Source organism: Adelges cooleyi, unplaced genomic scaffold (assembly GCF_023614345.1).
Source record: "Adelges cooleyi isolate 19-005CV unplaced genomic scaffold, UGA_ACOO_1.1 ACOO_flye_CR_arks_rails_tigmint_CR_PRNA_2, whole genome shotgun sequence".
NCBI classification, from domain to species: domain Eukaryota; kingdom Metazoa; phylum Arthropoda; class Insecta; order Hemiptera; family Adelgidae; genus Adelges; species Adelges cooleyi.
In genome coordinates, this window is record NW_026095860.1 from 12950463 (window position 1) to 12971275 (window position 20813).

The following is a 20813-nucleotide window of genomic DNA, read 5'->3' on the forward strand; positions in this document are numbered from 1 at the left end:
GAATAATAAACACTAAAAAAAAATATGTAAAAAAAAAAAAAAGTTGATTGATAATTCTTTAAAAATAAAATAATACAAATTAATAATAATAGAAAAAAGGGACATTTTATATGGCGATTGTTATCCTTGTCTGGGCGTGCGGGTCGCTGGCTATAGACGGTACGGAGGGGTAAATGTCTATGGGCAAATCCCACACCATAGTCTCGATGTCAATGTGTTCGGGACCCGTCCAGCAGGTGCCCTCTTTGGTTTCGTCCAGCCGTTCCCCGGTGGCTTTTGTGCCGGTCACAAACTCAAAGTGCAGTCGCCATTTGACACAAACTGAACAAAAAAAAAAAATGTAAATTCGTTAAATTACGATATATTGTAACGAGTCAAGGCTGGGCGTAACCAAGTTAAATGGAGTTAAGTTAAAAGTTGAGTTATTTTCCCGGCGCTTTTTAACTTGACAAGTTATTTTTGATAGGGCAACCTCCACACTTTTAATTTTCATGTAAAAAATGTCTAAAGAGATTCACTTTTATGAACAGCAGATCATGCTTAGCGTAAAAGTTATAAAAACCTTAAAAAATGTTTTAAATGACAAGTCATACAACTCAGTTTCTAATTTACAATATATAAATATGAATGTCTGTATATGGGGCAGTCCGAGTCAAACCACGCGGTTATCGGGCCGACCTCCTCAACATTTTTCGAAATTTTTTTTATAAACTTCTTTTGGTAAGACTAATTTTTTTGAAATTTTTATCATAAAATCAGATCAAATATTTTCGTCTAAAAACGGGAATGGGCCGAGATTTGTTTATATTTTTTTGTTTAGTAATGAAAATATTTTTTTCAAAATCGGAAAAATAAATTATTATTTCAGTTTTTTTAATTTTAAATAAAATAAAAAAATAAACATGTCTTAGTAAAATTTAATTTTTTGCATATTTTGGGAGTAAAAAGTGAAAATGTGCCTTACGAATAAAATTAAAAACTAAATTACATTTTTTTTCAGATTAAAAAAAAAAAAAAATTTCATGACTAAAAAAAAATATAAATAAGTCTCTGCCCATTCCCGTTATTAGACAAACAGATTTGAGTCTGATTTTTTGATAAAAATTTCAGAATTTTAAAACTAGGTCGAATTTGATTTTTTGTGAAAAATAACTTGACAACTAGGTTTTAAGATTTGTAAACTAAAATTAAATACCAATGTGAATTTATTTTTGTTATGTAAATGTATGAATTTGAAAATTTTAGCTTAAGAGAGCGTCGCACAGGTGATTTTCAGTGGTAAAAACATGTTTAAGCAGACTGAAAATAACTCGCTTAATTTTGGGTTTAGAGTGTCCATTATAAAATTAAAAAAAAAAACAATATTCCGGAGGGCAAGACGGTGCGTTTTTTAAAAAAAATTAATTTTTTGGAAAGTTAGTCATTTAAAAATGTTAAAATAGTCGTTATTTCTAAACTATGTATTACGCGTTATACTTAGTATAATGAAAAAAACGCACCGTCTTGCCTTCCGAAATATTGTTCTCTTTTAATTTTATAATGGGTGCTTTTACTCAAAATCCAAAATTAAGCGAGTTATTTTCAGTCTGCTTAAACAAGTTGATATGAAAAAACATTTTAAAATCGCTTTCAAGGATGCTGTGATATTCCAAAAAATAAATTAACTACCAAAATAGAGTCCTAGTTATTGAACTAATAATTACACATCAAAAAATTTTAAATAATTGCAAATCATTTTTTTTAATATTTAAATTGTTTGCCAACTGATGTTTATTAAGTGAACTAAAAAATAAAAGAAGTTGGATTTATTATAAAATGTTTAGATAAGAAAAAATCTAATATTTTACAGCAGTAATAATAGTTTATAATTATAATATAGTATGCATAATTACCCAACAGCGTGTTAAAAGCTGGTGTAACATTAAGCGGTATGGCTAGTTGTAAGAATGACTTTAAAGTGTTGGCGCAAAACTGATGTTGAGTGTTGTAAGAAGAGATGGACAAGTTGTCTCTCCGGTGTCTAGGGTTGGCGACGATAAAGGCTTTGTTTACAGATTCTTCGCATTGTAAGCTTACGGTAAACTGTTAAAAAAAAAAATCATCATGACATTTATTTCAGAAGTATCATTTAAAAAAACTATTAGCCTGAGAAATCCACAAAAAAATATTAAAAAATACTAATTTTTTATTTTGCATTTAGATGAAATCAAAAGATATTCTACTAATAATTTTGATTGTCGGATTTCTAATTAAATATTAGTGTTATAAAAAAATTATATATATTATTTTGCGAATGTGAATTAGAAAAGAAGGATGTTCAGTAAATTTGTTGCAATTATCAAATACAACAATAAAACTAAAAAAAATTGTATTTAAAAAGGAATGAACAGGAGCTATTTGTTAAGAGGCAAACGGTCAAAATGTAACATATATTTATCTAAGAAGAAATTTAAGTACAACAACAAATTAAAGGGTAAACGACTGTTATAATTATTTTCAAAAATTAACATTCATAAAATTGTATTTTCTTTACTATTGTGGCAAGGAATATAATGTATCTCTTGTATACATTTTAAAAGGTATTTTTATGGAAAACTTACAACTTATTATATTTGGGTTTAAAAGCTGATTTTTTTTTTTAGTTATTAGAAAATTAACTCAATTTATTATCAAACTAATTACCTCAATGCATGGCACATCTGTTTGCTCAAAATCAAAGGTTCCAACAATATCTTCTCCAAGTTTATAAGCTTGTTTAAATAAACAAAATCGAGCTACTTTCCCCCGTGAATTAGTTATATTGTAAAAGTTTGGACTCCGCTTCGCTGTTATGTTCTAAAATAAAACATAATAATAAAGTACATTTTATGTTGACATAATATGTAAAATTGTAACTTGATTTAAAAAAAAACTAATCACAATTACAATTCTTGCGGCTGATGGAAATAGAAATGACCAAATAACTGAAGATATACAACAAGCCTTACATATTTAGGCTAAGAAATAAATGTGATTATGATTTCGACAAAAGTGTAATCCAGCTTGTTTACAATACAAAATAATAACTTACACATTTTTATATAGAACGGGAAGAAAGAGACGTATGTGACGAAAGTGCAGAATTAATATTGTAAAATATCAATATTTGACAGAGAAATAATAATATCAAACCAAATAGTTTTTACCTTATATTTAAGGTTATATAATTTATACATGTATGATTGACAATTAAAATTGAAATAAACTGAACTGACGACCCATCCCGATTAGCAAATTCATCAAGAAACCATCTCATGATGACAGCGTTGGGCCTTCGTGGCCCGTTAAGCTACATGATGATGATAATACATACAACAAAAGTAATGTTTTGCCCTAATAAGCATAATGGCCATTATTTAAATACATTTTTTTTTAAATTAAAAAATGTTTTATAATAATTATTATTAAAATGTTTAATTAGAAAATTATCAGGGTCTACTAATAAGTACCTGGAGATTTTGAAGAGCCATATCACATTCCTCGTGCTTGTAATTTGATTCTAAAAACGGATTGCTCGGTGATAAGTCAATGCTGTTCTCACATGTCACTCCTTCTGTTAGACCTAGAAGAAAATTGAAGTGTCACAATAAAATGTACATTATTATTAAAAACGTATATGTTCTACATTACTTCGTATGACTACTACACGAAGAGGAACTCTTAAAAGTTTAATTGGACTGTTTAGACGTTGCATTCCAATAGTAATTTTGTATGCATATTTAACTAGATGGCCTTTGTATGAAGGTGGTGCGTCATTTGATATGGTTTCACTGTATAGATCTAAAATTAAACAAATATTTTATTACTATAGTGTCCGAGGCGAGATTGTAAGCCAAATTAATTTTACATACATGATTTACTTTCGCCAGGAGACAAGCCAACATCACAAAATAGTATTTTTGGTTTTGTAGACAAAACAACATGACCATTTTCGTTGAGGCAAGGAGCGAATGATGTTTCAGAATTACCCAAATATCTCTCCTCTTTGGTAACGCACATATCTGGTGGGAAGTTAATGGTGTCGTTGGTTAAACAAAGACAGTTAATTTGGACACTAGCCCATGCCAAATTTTCCAGTACATCACTGAAACAACATATTACATATTGGAAAGTATTATACAATTTCTAAAAGCATGGTATTGACTTAAATGTGTCACTAAGCAATTAAGGTTTAACTCCTTGAATTAATGACATATAAGACGAAAGAAAAACATATATAAAGAATAACCCTTTAAGCATATGTATATATGAGTCTTCAATGAAAACATTTTACTTCCTACATGAGGTAAGATTTTTACAATTTTTTATAGTTTGACCCAGTGTTAAAATTGTTCCACTATCGTTTGGCTATCTCTACACAGCTCTATACTCCGGACACTTTAAGAAGGTTCTTCATCGAGTCGATTCCACCCCGCAACATCATAGTTTGGCACCACATTCTCTGCATACAGATACACAGTCAACTCAAACACTGTATGCATTAAGTACTTGTAGAACAATAATTAACAACATTCAAGTAGCTATAATTTTTTAATTAAAAGTTTCTAATTTAAAAAAAAATCAATAAGAAAAGGGAATTGTATACCCTTTTTCTAGTACAATATTACAAAATTTCTCACTAACCTATTACTCTGACTTTTAGAATCTGTTGGTATCGGTGGATGTGTAAATGTAATACAGCAACCGATTTTGCTGCCTGGCATAAATATCGGTCCACCAATAAGTCTGGCTGATACTTCAATCATCGCACAAATAGTGTTTTTTATTACACTTTGTCTTAAAAACTTAAAATATTTGAAACTGTATTAGGTATCATAAAGAAATGTGTAATGTTCTGACAATAACTATAAAATAGAATTGAGATTTGAGACTACAGGTCACTTTTATTATTATTAATTACTATCAGTTAACAGCAACACAAATTCGCTATCATCAATACAAATGCAATACATTTTAAATTTATTGATAACGATTTTAAATTATCAAATATTTTTTTGTGTGAAGTTGTGACTCGTGTGCAACACCACTTTTCCCAAATTGCACAAGTTACCAAGGACCTTTTTTCCATTGTACACCTATTTCCAATCACTAGTTTCTAACAGATCTTTTTAACTTAACTTTTAACTTGTAACCTCCTACTAGACTGTAGTTTGCAAACTTAGTTATTTTTGGTTTAGCGGAATTACGAGGGCGAGTAATATAGTATTATAGTAATATAGTATTTGTTCCACACGTTTTATCTTCCAATGAACATTTGTTAAAATATTTTGTGGAACAAGTCTGCTACACAATCGATAGTACTAATACCGAATTAATAGTTTACTATCGTATTGATTATTATATTCTTAACTTTTGTTATCAATTATAACTTATAAGTTACAATTTATGTACCTAAAATATTGGAAACTCGAGTATTCAATTTTTTTCACTGCCATAAGCCATTACAACACTCAAAATAAGAAACATTTCGAATAAAATATAGCTGTTGGTAAATTTGATGACAATAAAGTAAACAAATAACAATAGATCAACATTAAATCCACCTTGCATTAGATACTAAATTTCCAATAATCGATATCGAAACAAATAGCGTATAAAACGTTAACCGACATTGGCTCGATAACTCTTTTTTCGAATACTTTCTACATAATATTATAATTTATATATACCGCGCATATAAACCGTGTTTGCATATAATATATCTCCCTAATCTATATAAAAACCGAAAGCCACTAGCATTGATTGTATTTTATAATCAATGCCACTAACAATTTTTAGCGTCAAAGTCATTAAAGAATAACAATAATACAAAAATAAATAAATAAAATTAATAATTTCTAAGGGACATGATTGTAAATATATATGAACCCGTAAAGCTGGTAATAAAACATACAAATTAAGCACGTGTTCTACAATATACTAGTAACTAATATAATATTTATTATACTTTGTGATGTCACCATTATTTTTGGAACACTTTTTTCATAGATTTAAAACATATACACAGAGCTAAATGAATAAAAAAAACAAAATTTAACGGATTTTTTAAAATTTATTTGAGCATATCAATTTTCAATACATATTATTATTATGGTATTAATATGCATTGTGTGGTCTATGGCATTTTTGAGTTTGACATCATGGAATAATTTCATTACCACTTCTGAAAAATTAAAGTATTATTAGTTTAATATTATAATAACTATTTGTGTTCTTAAATATATGTCTCCTATAGTATAAAGCTAAATTTGTTGTCATATATTTTAAAATAACATTCCATTTTTCTGTAAATAATGTTAAAAAATAAATTTAAACATACTTATATTTAATTAATCATTTTACGGAACTAATTTTAAGTTAAATTAGTCACAAACATAATATATTGGGTAATATAGTAAAAGTTATTACAATTCAAAATGTAAAAATCAATAAAAACTCTATAAAATGATTAAGTTATTTTATAAGTAACCTTAATAAAAGTATGTTTAATAATTATAATTTATAAAGACCAAATTTGTGTAAGTAAAAAATAATAATAAATTCTCGAAAAAACAGAGGACCAACTAAAATTAAGGTTTATATAGGGTCACACTAAATATATAGTACTAGTACCATAATTCATTTAATAGTTTCTTTAAATAAATATTTAGTTGGATTAAGAATTTATATAGTTTTATCAACAATAAATGTATTGTGTCCTTATATTTACCATAATTTCATCATATATTTATGAAAAAAAACATTAAAAAATGTACAAAAAAATTGGTTAAATCCAATCGTTTAAGTTGTTATTTAAGAATTTCATTATTTCATTTAAGTTCTCCAAATTTGAAAAAAAAAACTTAAAACTTACCGTGGCTTGGTTGGCAGCGGAGCTGGTCTTGGCGACAGTCTTGATAGCTTTGGCGGATTGCACCTGTCCGACGACAACGATGTTCATTGATACCTTTTCTGCGCCCATTTTTGGTTTTTGAGTTGGTTCTTGGAGAACTTGCGAAGGAAATACTGAAATTTCGAAATCAGTTTTATTGGCATATTAATATTTATACGATACAATTATATTATTACGAAAAGAGAATAATGCTGTTAGTACTTACCAAAGTATAGATTTGCACAAAAAACGTGTTATGCTCGATCTGAAATGCTGCACACCTATTTAAACTGTTTTGTATCAGATGCAATCGATATGGCGTGGTCTCGTTACAGTCATCCGATGGAGTGGCACCATATTTTTCCGTTCAAAGTTCAACACGGAATATGGATTATATAAGCTATTTGACTAACAATACCAAAACAAAAAAAAAAATATATATATATATATTCCAGAGAAATAATAATGCAAAATGCATACATTTTGAAACTGAATGTTGATCTATAGGTAACATTAACAACCTATTGCACATTGTCGCAGTAGACAGATACTATCAAATGAAAGTCTCAACTGAAAGATATCTCATTAAAAAAATTTTGATTCAAACGTAACAGCAAATGTCAAAAAGGTCTTGTCTACTGTAATGTGTAAATTATTAAAAAATATTGATTGCTATGAACGACAAAAAAATGGTAACATTATAAATTGAAGTGTTGCAGTTGGTTAGCAAATAACTTTTTTGTAATAGTGATCTATTTTCATTTTTAATATATTATTAAATCAATTTTGGTAGTATAGTGGACATTTTTTATTTTAACCCAGATAAAATCGAATACATTTTATTCTAAAAATATCACATTCTAGCATTCAAGTGTAAATTGAATGAAATAAATTTATCAACCTAGCCTTTGTCACTTTACGGTTTCTCGATTTCAGCGTAAAAGTTAACAAAGTCAAGAGCAACAAAATATTAAAAATAAATATTTTATGCGACTTAACATCTGAATATCTGTTCTGTCTAACTACATTTGTATGTTTGTATATGCGGTGTTGGGGTCTTCTATTCATGTTTATTTCTTTTAATACCCTTTTGACATTCTTTCCTATGTCGAATAACTGTTTTGGTGGCTATGGAGATTTTTAGTTGTACCTAAAAACCAATTTGTACTAATACAAATTTTTTTTTGAATTTTTTAAAATTATATATATTTTTTAAACTCGTGTCGATTGAAGGCTTAGGAAAAAGGTGGCCGACCCCAAATAGTTATGTGATGAAGGTGAAAAAAAAACAGTCAATTTTAGTTAAATCATTTTAATCGCCTGGTATTAAAGTATTGCAACGTTAAATACATTTAAAATACACAACTATAAGTTCCATGTACAATTTTTGAGTAGCACGCGCCCCATTAGGTGTAACTAACTTTACACTACCTACGTTGTTAAGGGGCAAAATTAGGCAATATTTGACAAAAATTGATCTAGGAGACATTTTAAACATGCCATCTAATTTAAGGGCAAATAAATATGTTTATAACCAGTTTGACTGGTCATAAAATTGTTGGTAAAGTTATTTTTCCCAATAGAGAAAAATTGATATAGAAACTTCATTCCACTGTAATTCCACTAAATCGAAAAACATTAAAAACCCTGGCTGGACAATCATGTCAACAATCATTATTGTATTGTCAGAAGCGAACACGATTACTACTTGATGTAAAATTTGTATAACCAGAATATATCTAGATTTATTATAAAGCTCCTTAAGCATCCTATTATCGACACCGGGACCAGGTTTCGATAAACCAGAAGACCCGGGACTTTCGGTAAAATCGTTCACAACTTTAGTTGGCCAATATCTTTAAATAAAAAAATTCCTTGATGACCTTCTGTAAATAAAAACAACGACGGTTAATTTTGATATTTTTGATTTTTCCAACATTTACTACAAAGTACAAAGGCTGTTCAAGCACCGTGCACGCCGGTGGCCGCCATACTGAAAAAAACGGCCGTGTTTTCCGTGTAGGAAGTTACCAAACCTGGTTAAGACGTGCCGGTGTAATTTCTTATCAGTGACAATATAAATCCCGCCAAATTATTTGTTTGGCAGGGCCCGTAGATACGAGCTGCACCTTACAAGAATAAAATACATTACATTACATTTGGTCATTATTCATGAAATATGTGATTATTCATTATAACTAGGCGAAACCCAAACATTTTTAAATTGTATTTGTAATAATTTCGTACAGAATTCAGTTTGTTTGTAGTTCTAAAATAATACATTATTCTTATCATAACTATCGAATTCAAAATGGACTCTGACTATAAAGTTTGCACTTCTATCGAAGAAGTCAAGACAATTATTTCTTCGGAGGACAATTCATTCGATGTTTTCATTGAGTCTGAACTACCTGAGACGACTAAAACGGAAAAATGTATTTTAGGAATTGATGAAGCCGGTCGGGGTCCAGTATTAGGTAAGTTCAAGAAATGTCTTGACAAAATTTCATTTGATTGTCTTCAGCTGTCTTTTTGTAGGACCAATGGTGTACGGAACATCATTTTGTTGCAAGGACAATCAAGATATTCTTAAAGCATTGGGATGTGCCGATTCAAAGGTTCTCACAGAACAGGCTCGTGACGATATCTTTGATGGTATAACCAAACAAAATGATGTGTTAGGATGGGCAGTGCATGTCATATCACCAAACACCATCAGCAATTGCAATTTTAGAAGGTACAATACATTTATACAATTGTGTTTAGTTGGGTTATGAGTGTTTTAAAACTTTCTTGGATCGACTATTAGTTGATAATTTTCAGACCTAAGTATCCATGTTGTCATTATTTAACTGACATTTCAGACCCATTACAAAATTCATCTTCAGAGCAGTAGTCATTGTTTCATTGGCATAGAGTAGGTATAGTCGCGACAGTGGATCGCTAAAAACATGGATATATATGAAAACTATCAAACTATAGTTGGTTAATTTTTTAACTATAACACAAATTTTTCGTATTTCAGACAAAAGTGTTCTCTTAACGAAGTTTCTCATAATGCAGCAATTGGCCTAATACAAAGAGTCATAGATAGAGGAGTAAATCTTTGTGAAGTTTATGTAGATACTGTTGGACCAGCTGAAAAATACGAAGTAAACTATCATAATCTATTTGTTTTATTAATATTGAGAAATCTAATGGACACAAAATTGTAGAGAAATCCATATAACCTTGGTTTGATTTATGTGTTAAAAATATAACATTTGCAAAGGTTTCAATGTGGAATGCTTATTATTATTTTCAGGCTAAACTTTCTGCCATATTTCCACAGTTAAAAATTAAAGTATCCAAAAAAGCTGATTCTTTGTTTCCTATTGTAAGTGCGGCAAGTATTTGTGCTAAAGTTACACGTGATGCTGCTTTAAAAAATTGGAAGTTTGCCGAAAAACCTGATGAAGATATTGATTCAAAATGGGGAAGTGGGTACCCTGGCGGTATGTTGATTTTTTTAAGTTATAATAATATTATCATGTAACATTCATATTGTTACAAACGGAATAAAAAATTTGGGAACAAATGCACTTTACCGGATACCCTTTATTCTTCGATTTTTTTTTGCCATATTATAGTGTTTTTACGCTGATTACGAATCTGAAGTCAGAATTAGGCGGACTCCGTTAGTTCAATAGTTATAGCTAGTGGGAATTTGCATATTTCCCCTATGTAACAGTATGCGGCAAAGCCGTGCGGCACCATTGGCAATAACTGATAAGGACGGCAGGTCTCCGAGTGTTTTGGTACTCGCTCGCTCAGAAAAAAAAAAGGACCACAAAGGGCGCGTACAGCTACATAAGGAAAATATGCAAATTTCAACTAGCTTTAACTTTTGAACTAACGGAGTCCACATAATTCTGACTTCAAATTCAGATAATATTTATGTCAGACACGTGACATGGCTTCTAGAGCCGTTTTAAACCGACTTTACTTTAAACCTGTGATCTCCTCCTAGACTGTAGCCTGCAAACCTAGGATATTTTTAGTAAGCGAAGCGACAGTGCCGAGCGAGCGAGTGCCAAAACACTCGGAGACCTGCCATCCTTATCAGTTATCGCCAACGGTGCCGCATGGCTCTGCCGCGTACTGTTACATAGGGGAAATATGGAAAATTTCAACTAGCTATAACTATTGAACTAACGGAGTCCGCCTAATTCGGACTTCAGATTCGTAATCAGCGTAAAAAAAACACTACAAAATAGAAAAAAAAAATTGGAAAAAAAGGGTGTACGGTAAAGAGCATTTATACCAAAGTTTGTTTTGTTGATTATCACTAAAAGGAATTACATTTTTTTAAAAATATAAATGTTAAATTAAAATAGTTCTTTAAAGATTCAATTTTCACTCATTATTTGTTTATTTTGTACAGACCCAGTGACCAAAGACTATTTGACAAAAAATATAGATCCTGTATTTGGATTCCCTAACATAGTACGATTTTGTTGGTCTACGGCCGAAACTATTCTGAAAGACCGAGCAATACAAGTAGATTGGTATGTAATTGAAATTTGTAGTTATTTGATAATATCATTTTAGTTTTGAGTTTAAAACATTTAAAGTTAAAAACAACTTGGTTTTTTATGAAAACCTGACCTATTCCAACAATTTTTAGGAACTAACATTTTCTGGAGTTCTTTTTGCACACTGATTACAGTCATTATATCATATTTTAGGTCTGACGAAGATGAGGATGATGATAAAAATACTGTTCCAATAACTTCATTTTTTGCTCAAAATGGAAAGAATGTTCAACAAAAAACTGCATTTTTTGATGACCGATGTTTAGTGGTAACCAACAAAATATAAATTTAAAACAATGTTGTACACATTTTATTTTCACTAAATGTATTGTAATATTTTTATTTTGTAAAACATTTTAACTTAATTATAATGTAAATTTAAATATTAATTATATTTTATCTTTGTGTCTTGGTAATATTGAGTTTATTGTATTATTGTTTTAGCTTTGTATCAATCCACTATAACCTAAATAGTTATAGTTCACTCAATTAATTTAAAGAAAAACATTTTTTTTGTTTGGTTTGATGAAGTATGAAAACAATATGATACTGTAGTTAAAGAGTGATCACTAGCAGATCTATAGCAATATATTTAAAGATAATATAAATACAAATATTTTCACATAAAATAAAAAAATTTGATGTATATAAAAATATAATGTATTTATAAAAATAAAAGTAATCAAACGCTAATCATAAATTTTCAATGCATACAATTTTCTTAAAATTTATATTTTCAATCATTCGTCGTTATAAAATATAATATAATATATAAACTCTTAAACATTTAATATTTTAATTAAATAATGTTTATATAGCCTTTATAAAAGTATATTAAAATATACTTACTAATAACTAAAATATATTTATTGTCTGATGGGACTTTTGAGTTAATTCACCAAAAAAATATGTATAACGTAAACAATTTTTTGGACACAAAATCGTTTTATAGTGGTAGACTCAAAAGTCCAATCATGCAAGAAAGCGTTAAAACATTATCTGATTAGAAAGTTAAGAATGAAGTTATGATTTTCATTTCAATTAACTTTAAAAAAAACAAATGAATAAAACAATATCAATGTTGAGTATTCTTTCTTACTAATTGTGGAAAACTACTTTTTGGTTGTGTAGAATTAAACTTGGTAGCAATATACATAAATGGTTCAAACAATGTATTACGATCCAATGCGTTTACTTCGAAATGTTTCATTTTTTCTCTGATGGACCAATGAGAAGCTCGACTTGTAGGACACTCTAAAGTCGGAGCTTTGATATCAATTTCCCTCATTTTATGTCCCAAAATTACATAAAACACCTAAGAAAATATTAACAAAATTACTAGAAATTTTAGTTTTATTGTAACTAATGTTATAGAGAATCAACTTGCATCTTTTTTTTCTTTATTTTTATCAATTTCTTTTTTTAATGTAACCAAACAGTCGAAGGTTTCTGGCCTACTAGTGTCGTATACTAGTATAAACGCATCCGCAACACACGCATATTGTTTAGCGATTTGACCAAACGACAATACAAGAGAAGGATCAGGATTTGAGTACAAACCCACTTCAGGTAATTGAGTTAAATCCAATCCGGCCGTGTCGTAAAATCGAACTTGTTCTCGTAGTCCTTTGTCTGTTTCAATATAGGCTTGGTATATATCTTCGATAGTGGGCCATAATTTCTGTGTTCAAAAATTAATAAGTATTATTAACGAATTATTATCCCCTTTGTATAATACAAGGGTCCTTACATAGTGTTGACTGAAATGTCCATAAATCGCTTGTTCTAATATTGCAGTTTTCCCGACGCTTTTTACGCCAAAAACCACTACACGATAAGTCTTTACCATATTTCTTAAATAATTATTATTTAAACCATATTATATTATTTATGTGTAAATATATTTATTTGTTTACGTTTTGAACATTCATTTTAAAATTTTTCCAGGATGTGTTTGAAATCCTATCATTTTTTTTTATCAATAATTCTATACTGATTAATCGTGCTGATTATTGACTAAATTTAATTATTCAAATTTTAAGATTTGGTTAATGATTTTAAATAGTGCGTCGTCCGAGTTTTTTAATTTATTTTTAATTGTATTATAATATTTTTCATGACGATGATCTATATTTCGATTTTAAAGTTTGAAATTCAGATTTATTAATTTTGAACTATACATCATGGCAATATATATATAGGTATATCAGTAACTTGTGTTATTATAGTTTACAATATGGCGACCGGATGATTCTCATAAGAAATAAGGTACAGCCGGCAGCCATTTTGTAGTTGTCACAAGTTGCTGACATACCTATTCATTTGTCACGCCGCCGTTAACCGCACGTCAACGGCGGCATCTACCGAATAACTTTTATACTCAAGATATCAATTGGCATAATAATGTTTATGTTTTGAACAAATATTTCATTATCATCAAACATCATTAATCCGGATTCCGGTATGATTTACAAAATACAAAGCGCTTAACGATTGAAGTTTCAACTTTCAAGTTAATAAATTAACATTTTTTTTTCGAATCAAGATGTCTGACGACGAAGAAATTACTTACGTTAAAAAACCCAAAACGATCCATTATGGTTCTTTAGAGGATCAAGAACGTGCTCGTTTAGCTCAGTTGGCCGCACTCGATGATGATGGCGAGCAAAAAACTTCCAGTGGAAATATTAATATTTCCAATGGTATATATATTTCTAATTATTTAGATATTTGGTTAAAAAAAATGCATTTATTTATGAAGAATTTAAAAATTTAAATTAATGTTTTGTAGAGTACTTTGATTTGGAGGATGCTATGTCCAAAGACAAACAAGCATTGTTAGAAGAATTTGAACGTAAAAAAAAAGCTCGACAAGTACAAGTGTCTACAGACGACGACGATGTTAAAAAAAGTCTTAGGAAACTTGGTCAAGCTATTTGTTTATTTGGAGAAGGTCCAGCCGAAAGAAGAAATAGGTTACGAGAATTACTGTCCAGGTGCATATTATTTTATTTACTAAACTTTCTTTTACAATGCTGTGTACAAAGAAGTATAAATGTTTGTATCATACTTTTTTAGAGTGGGAGAAGACGTTGTTATAAAAAAACCTGAAGAAGAAAGAGAAAAACGACAACAAATCAAAGATCAAGATACAACGTGGTATCATGAAGGACCGCCATCGTTATTAGATTCTCGGTTAGCTATAGCAGGTATAAACTATAAAATAACTAGAGAGCTAAAATATGATCTAATGTGTGAATATCACTCTGATTTCCATGTAGTTCACTATTTTTAATTTAGGATTTATTGAGGCGCTTAATAACAATATTGAAGTTTGTTAATATAATTTTTTTATGTTGTAGAATACTCATTATTGAGATCTCATTTTCGACTAGAAAAATTGAGAGAAGAAGCTAGTATACCTGAGTCTACTCTTACGGCTCGTTTGCAAGACTTACATAAATATACTACGTCGTTATCGATATATTGTAGTCAAATTGGCGATACTAGGCCAATATCTTACTGTCGATTTAGCCCAGATTCACAGTTTATAGCTACATCATCTTGGTAAATTCTATTAAGCGGGGATCCTATGGTACAAAATTTAGCTAGCGGTTTGGCATTCGGTTTTTGCCCTTTCACTTTTATTAAAAGTAACCGACATAAATCAGATAGGTGCAAGCCAAACTGAGTCTAGCAAAGTAACAGGGATTTAAGCTAAGCTAGACCGTTACTCAGCTTGTAAGAGTCCTGAGCCACTCACTAAATCTTGTGTCGTGGGATTCCAGCTTTAGTGTTTTTAATTGATGTGCTGAAATTAAGTAAATCTTGGAAAATGTTCAAAAAAAAAAATATTTATCATTTTTTAGGAGTGGTTTGTGTAAGCTTTGGTCAGTTCCAGACTGTAACTTAGTCAAAACATTCAGAGGGCACAACTGTAATGTTTGTTGTATAACATTTAATCCACAGGCTAATACTGAAGAAAATGTGTGTGATCTTGTGTCGTGTGCTAGCGATGGGTCGGTTAAACTTTGGTCCATGAATAGGTAACATATTTTTGTATTAATGTGTATTATTATCAAACAACAGCTAATGTTACTATTCTCAAATTATAACTAACAATTTCAGCAAAAAAGAAGAACCCGTAGCAGATTTGGAAGGTCATGCTCCGTTTAGAGTGTCACGGGCTATTTTTCATCCTTCCGGTAGATTTTTGGGAACTTGTTGTTTTGATAATTCGTGGCGTTTATGGGATTTAGAACAAGCAGAAGAAGTACTCCACCAGGAAGGTCATTGTAAGCCAGTTTATTGCATGTCGTTTCAATGTGATGGATCAATCGTTGCTACTGGGTAAAGATATTTTCTTAAATATTAATACAAAGTTAAGAGCACAATGAGAAGCTTGGTTTGTTAGGCGAGAAACAATCCAGGGTCCCCTCTCTCTGGCGACAGGTTTATGATCCGTTCCGAGTATCATATCTGTATGCCAAATTCCGATTCCTAATAGTACAAAATTAATTAAGATTTTAAATTATTTTCAGTGGATTGGATGCATTTGGTCGTGTTTGGGACTTGCGAACAGGCAGATGTATTATGTTTATGGAAGGCCATTTAAAATCAGTCTATAGCATAGACTTTTCCCCAAATGGGTATTATATTTTTTAATTTATATATCTTTTTAGTATATAAATATATTTATTTTTATTTTTAATAACAGTTATCAATTAGCTACTGGAAGCGAAGATAACACATGCCGTATTTGGGACGTGAGAAAGAGAGCTTGTCTGTACACAATTCCTGCACATATGAGTCTTGTATCTGGACTCAGGTATCAACCAGAAGGTCATTTCATTGTTACATCGTCTTACGATAACACAATTAAGGTAACTAATAAAACTATCCAAATTGTGAGTTTATATAATTATTTACTGGTTTTTTCTCTTCTTCAGATTTGGGCAAATAAAACGTGGCAAATGTTAAAAACATTATCTGGACACGATAATAAAATTATGGGTGTAGACATATCTTCAGATTCAAAATACATAGCGTCTTCATCCTACGATAGGACTTTTAAACTGTGGGCACCTGAATATTCAACTTAGTCAGTTTTTCTTTTAAATTGATTGGTATATTTATGTTTTGTTTTTTTACATACTAAAATTTAATAAATTGTACAAATTTAAATAAATTATATTTTTTATTTGATATTTCTAATTTTTGCTATTACTGCTACTACTTTTGGTGCAGCGACTGATGATGATTTCATAGTGTACTCTTCATTTTGTAGTCTTAGTAAATTCATTATTTGTTTAGTAGTGTCGTTAAGTTTGACCCCCAATTCTTCCAGTACATATCCCAAATATTCTAAAAATAACAATAACTTTGATGTGAAAAATGCACAGAGATAAGTAAAACAATTAAATGAACATTACCTATGTCTGCTGCTAAATGTTGTGCAGCAAAATTATTAAGATCTCTTAAAGATTGAATTTGTTCAATATACAAATCACACGTGTTATTTGCCAGTATTTTCAGTAAAACATTAGTATAACTTTCTTCCTGATTAGCATCAGAATACCGTCGGTCAGCCAAGTTTAAAACTATAGTTATTGCTTCGTTATCTCTTACTAAAAACGGTTCAACATGTTGAGGAAGAGTAATTAGGTATTGGCCTATCTAAATTAAAAAAAATAAAAAATAATAATTAATCTGCAAAAATAATGAGTAAAACTAAAATATACATTTAAATTTACATCTACGTATTATACAGTTACCTGCGTAATATATTCTCTTGGTGTAAATCTATGTGAGTCGGAATAGTTTTCTTTGCTGAATTTTACTTTGTCCACTTGTTTTAAGTAATGAGATATTGGTAGAAATGATATTTTATAAAATGTTTGATATATATGTGAACATAATTTCTCTGTTCCTTGAATTGTTTCTCTAAAAAGCTTCCATTGTTTGTCTGTATAAAAAATTAAAGCTCTAATTGTTCGACAGTTGCAATTAATGAAAACTATAATTAAATTTAAATAGTACCTTCTTTTAAAAATTGAATGATGGTATTTAATTCTTTTTGCTTTTCTTCAGAAAGCAAATATTTTGAAGTTTCCAAAGCTAGATTTTCGTTTGTTAATAGACAGCTTTTAAATTCCGATTCCAAAAAGTACAGTTCTCGTAAAAATTCTCCTAAAAATAATTTTTCATGAGAAATGTACATTATAAGTAGATATATTTATAATAACTACCAGAAGACTGTAAAAACTTTAAGCATATTTGAAATAGGTTCCAATTATCACCGGATTTAATTGTTGTTAAAATTTTTTTTAATACCTCTTTTCCTCCTTCGATAATGCTGGAAAAAATTTTCTAGAAAACAAATCTTAATCAGAGTAATTCAATCATTTTGTTGGTCACAACTTTTTTTATAATAATCATAATTAAAGCTCAGAAGTTAATGACCATAAATTTATCAAAATATGCCTTTATTGAAATCGGCTAACCATTTTAGCTGAGTTATCGAATAGACCTTTTGACATAATTTAAAAATGTACTTTATATATCAGGATAACATATGTTAATTAAGGATAAGTTTAATTTTAAATCTAGTCATTTGGGTATAAATCTGATTTTACTAAAAAATATGCATTCATAATTATACACATTTGAGCTTTTATCATAATAAATACACGACTACTTACGTTAATTGCAAACACCATCCCTGGGAAAACACAATGATTGAACACCGCACTTCTGCGTTTTGCTTCTTCCGAAGTTCTAAATCCCGTCAGTTGAGATTGAGTAAAAGCTTGTACAATATCTACTAAATCGTCATTATTGAGTTTTAACTCAGTGTTTTTTTTTGTATGTTCATATTCTAATTCCTTATAAGAAGCCAGTTGAGGAATTAAGGGACGATATATATTAATAAGTACATCATTCCAATCAAACGATTCACCTATAATAGCAAAATGTATATAATCATTAAATGTGAAATATTTTACCATTAATAGTCAGTATAAATATAAATTATGAAGTTCGTACTAATTTTTGAATCATTTCTAATGCCTTTGATAAATAGTTCTGTGGCAGTAAATAAATTCAATAACAGAGTAAGTGGTTCGTGGTGAGCTTTCATGGAAACATCGACTAACTCAAACAATGGAAGTTCTAACGTATTAAATAAATCTCCATACGACAGGATCAGCTGTGATTCAATTTCAGGTTGTTCTTCGTTATTAAATAACTTTTTAAATAAAACCATCTGGATATAAAATATTAAGAAATATAATTATTTAGAAAATGTCTTATCTGCTCTACAGTAGCAACACCAGAAAAACATCTCAATTCCCGGTTGGGCCACTGATAAATATTACAATTGTAACATAACAAATATATTAACCTGTTGTTTTTTTCGCTGGATTATGGCATCATAAAAGTTTTCAATAAACAATACAGGATTTGTGGAACTTTCTTTATCGTATATTTTAGATGACCATTCTTTGCGCAATTTATTTTTGTTACATTTTATATAATATTTGATAATCTGATCGCGTTTGTCTAAATCGGTAAATATTTGTACATAACTTTTTGATTCATCTGAAATTAACACACCAATTAGTAAATTAAACTTAGATTAATAACAGTACTAACTATACCAATTTTTTGATTTTCAAACGCGTCATTAAGCATTGGAGTCAAAATAACCTCCAGTTTGTTTTTTAATTCTTCAAGTTGGTTTTTTCTTAATTCATAGTCAGATACATTTTCCAAAACAGCTAATGACTTTTGCATTCTGACCATTCTACTTGTTACTTGTTCTAATTCTTCATTTTCAATTAGCTTAACATAAAATATGCTATTATTATTACATGTAAATAATTAGTACTATTAGTAATAATATTTTTTACAGTTTCAATGTCGGTTATAAGTTTAGTCCAATTGTCTGCTTCTTCTAAAGCATGCTTTGTTATTTCCATTTTACATTTTATTTCATCATATATTTGTAACTTTATTAATGACTCTCCAGTATTACTTTTAACCTTAAAAAAACAACTAACTTTTTATTGTTTTTCATACTTTAAATGATTAAAAAAATTAACAGTTACAGTATTTATTTCCTGTTTTAAATCAGTGATTTTTTGTTTGATATGTATCGCTTGGTTTTCAAACTGCTCGATATCATTGATTACTTTAGGCAAAGAAAAAAGAACTTGTTCAGTCGAATCATCTAATACTTCATTGACTTGTTCTACACATAGTTGTAACTTTTTTAACATTGATGGAATAATCTGTCAACATGCATAAGTTATATTTATTAATTAGTATCTAGTATTTTAATAATGAAATATATAATAATTATAAATTAGTTATAATTGGATCTTGCTTTACAAAATTACATTGCAAATAATATACAAATGGTTTTGTTAATAAATCATTTTAAAGTTGATCTTACATAAAGATTATAAGATATTTAAAAATGTATTACAAATAGAACTTTTGGTGGGAGTTTGAAATTGAAAAACTATTTATTATAACAATAAGCTGTTCAAATTTTACAAGCCCAAACAATTAAAAACATAAAATAAATTTGTAATTACTTCTCGACATTGATCTGGAGGTTTATCTTTTAATGTATTATTGATCCAATTAACAACATTAAAATCTTTTTCAGAAAATAATGAAATATCCTAGAAAAATTTTTTTTTTTTATTAGATAATTGTATAATTTCATAACGTAGTTTTAACTACATTGTATAATTAAATCTATCAAATTAATATAGATTTTACCATTTCGTTGAAAACTGTTCAAACACTCAAAACATGAACAAAAATACTTATAATTACTATAAACATTTTTTTAAAAAGTCACGTCAACTATCTTATTTTGAAGACGTGATGTGATTGGAACTTGCCACTTGGACCATTGTAGGTCTTTATCACATTAATTTGTATTTATTTTACAGTGTTATCAATGTTTCTGTAATATTGATATTCTGTGTTTGTTATTATTATTTTTTTATATTCATTATTTAAATGATAAAAAAAGTATGATGTCGAGGTGATCCAACAGCAATCTGTTCTACTTTGATTTTCGAGCGGCATTGTTATAAAGAATGTAATTCAACTTTCAAAATGTAAAATATAAGGTTTTAAATTAGGTAGTGAGTAAATGTAGGTATGAACTTTGAAGATACTACTTTTGCCATGATTACGAATTATCTAATCTGGAGAAATATGTACAAATTTTGATTATGATTAATATTGACGTTCGGATTAATTAAAATGAATATGTCTACAACATAAATAGACCGATTTGAACATGCTTC

General features: G+C 29.1%; 5 protein-coding genes and 1 long non-coding RNA gene across 6 annotated transcripts; 2 read left to right on the forward strand and 4 right to left on the reverse strand.

Moving 5' to 3' along the window:
- Window positions 1-4947, reverse strand: LOC126833479 (RAB6A-GEF complex partner protein 2). Its single transcript, XM_050564848.1, has 7 exons — window positions 4663-4947; window positions 3891-4123; window positions 3670-3819; window positions 3489-3601; window positions 2683-2835; window positions 1893-2082; window positions 1-321 (listed from the first exon to the last, which is right to left on the reverse strand). Exons 1-7 carry the CDS (start codon window positions 4782-4784, stop codon window positions 107-109), a joined length of 1176 nt encoding a protein of 391 aa, XP_050420805.1. The 5' UTR covers window positions 4785-4947; the 3' UTR covers window positions 1-106.
- Window positions 4948-6911: 1964 nt separating this feature from the next.
- Window positions 6912-7307, reverse strand: LOC126833619 (uncharacterized). The gene is made up of 2 exons (XR_007684983.1): window positions 7137-7307; window positions 6912-7044 (listed from the first exon to the last, which is right to left on the reverse strand). It is a non-coding gene; the product is annotated as an uncharacterized LOC126833619 (long non-coding RNA).
- A 1708-nt stretch (window positions 7308-9015) lies between these two features.
- Window positions 9016-11829, forward strand: LOC126833327 (ribonuclease H2 subunit A). Its single transcript, XM_050564593.1, has 6 exons — window positions 9016-9387; window positions 9449-9647; window positions 9936-10062; window positions 10215-10404; window positions 11334-11457; window positions 11638-11829. Exons 1-6 carry the CDS (start codon window positions 9222-9224, stop codon window positions 11768-11770), a joined length of 939 nt encoding a protein of 312 aa, XP_050420550.1. The 5' UTR covers window positions 9016-9221; the 3' UTR covers window positions 11771-11829.
- Window positions 11830-12199: 370 nt separating this feature from the next.
- Window positions 12200-13460, reverse strand: LOC126833328 (NF-kappa-B inhibitor-interacting Ras-like protein 2). The gene is made up of 3 exons (XM_050564594.1): window positions 13235-13460; window positions 12872-13165; window positions 12200-12799 (listed from the first exon to the last, which is right to left on the reverse strand). The coding sequence occupies exons 1-3, from the start codon at window positions 13331-13333 to the stop codon at window positions 12560-12562; spliced, it is 633 nt and encodes a 210-aa protein (XP_050420551.1). The 5' UTR covers window positions 13334-13460; the 3' UTR covers window positions 12200-12559.
- Window positions 13461-13929: 469 nt separating this feature from the next.
- Window positions 13930-16691, forward strand: LOC126833974 (U4/U6 small nuclear ribonucleoprotein Prp4). The gene is made up of 9 exons (XM_050565599.1): window positions 13930-14186; window positions 14276-14480; window positions 14563-14693; window positions 14847-15051; window positions 15354-15530; window positions 15613-15834; window positions 16026-16133; window positions 16202-16367; window positions 16434-16691. The coding sequence occupies exons 1-9, from the start codon at window positions 14030-14032 to the stop codon at window positions 16584-16586; spliced, it is 1524 nt and encodes a 507-aa protein (XP_050421556.1). The 5' UTR covers window positions 13930-14029; the 3' UTR covers window positions 16587-16691.
- On the reverse strand, window positions 16592-20434 carry LOC126833973 (conserved oligomeric Golgi complex subunit 7). The gene is made up of 13 exons (XM_050565598.1): window positions 20275-20434; window positions 20085-20174; window positions 19593-19775; window positions 19395-19526; window positions 19143-19326; window positions 18887-19083; window positions 18529-18748; window positions 18186-18442; window positions 17733-17853; window positions 17524-17673; window positions 17259-17449; window positions 16917-17160; window positions 16592-16848 (listed from the first exon to the last, which is right to left on the reverse strand). Exons 1-13 carry the CDS (start codon window positions 20275-20277, stop codon window positions 16682-16684), a joined length of 2139 nt encoding a protein of 712 aa, XP_050421555.1. The 5' UTR covers window positions 20278-20434; the 3' UTR covers window positions 16592-16681.
- Window positions 20435-20813: the final 379 nt, after the last annotated feature.

Excerpts from the sequence above, each read along its gene's own strand:
- LOC126833479 (XM_050564848.1), bottom strand. The coding sequence starts at position 4,784 with ATGATTGAAGTATCAGCCAGACTTATTGGTGGACCGATATTTATGCCA. Across the intron at positions 3,820-3,890 it reads TCCTGGCGAAAGTAAATCAT|ATCTATACAGTGAAACCATA; the intron begins GTATGTAAAATT and ends GTTTAATTTTAG. Across the intron at positions 2,083-2,682 it reads CAGATGTGCCATGCATTGAG|TTTACCGTAAGCTTACAATG; the intron begins GTAATTAGTTTG and ends TTTTTTTAACAG.
- LOC126833327 (XM_050564593.1), top strand. The coding sequence starts at position 9,222 with ATGGACTCTGACTATAAAGTTTGCACTTCTATCGAAGAAGTCAAGACA. Across the intron at positions 9,648-9,935 it reads AGCAATTGCAATTTTAGAAG|ACAAAAGTGTTCTCTTAACG; the intron begins GTACAATACATT and ends TTCGTATTTCAG. Across the intron at positions 10,063-10,214 it reads GACCAGCTGAAAAATACGAA|GCTAAACTTTCTGCCATATT; the intron begins GTAAACTATCAT and ends TATTATTTTCAG.
- LOC126833328 (XM_050564594.1), bottom strand. The coding sequence starts at position 13,333 with ATGGTAAAGACTTATCGTGTAGTGGTTTTTGGCGTAAAAAGCGTCGGG. Across the intron at positions 13,166-13,234 it reads GACATTTCAGTCAACACTAT|AAATTATGGCCCACTATCGA; the intron begins GTAAGGACCCTT and ends TTTTGAACACAG. Across the intron at positions 12,800-12,871 it reads AAAATAAAGAAAAAAAAGAT|GTGTTTTATGTAATTTTGGG; the intron begins GCAAGTTGATTC and ends ATATTTTCTTAG.
- LOC126833974 (XM_050565599.1), top strand. The coding sequence starts at position 14,030 with ATGTCTGACGACGAAGAAATTACTTACGTTAAAAAACCCAAAACGATC. Across the intron at positions 14,694-14,846 it reads TTCTCGGTTAGCTATAGCAG|AATACTCATTATTGAGATCT; the intron begins GTATAAACTATA and ends TTTATGTTGTAG. Across the intron at positions 16,368-16,433 it reads CTTACGATAACACAATTAAG|ATTTGGGCAAATAAAACGTG; the intron begins GTAACTAATAAA and ends TCTCTTCTTCAG.
- LOC126833973 (XM_050565598.1), bottom strand. Across the intron at positions 19,084-19,142 it reads GTTTGAAAATCAAAAAATTG|ATGAATCAAAAAGTTATGTA; the intron begins GTATAGTTAGTA and ends TGTTAATTTCAG. Across the intron at positions 18,749-18,886 it reads TCCAGCGAAAAAAACAACAG|ATGGTTTTATTTAAAAAGTT; the intron begins GTTAATATATTT and ends TTTTATATCCAG.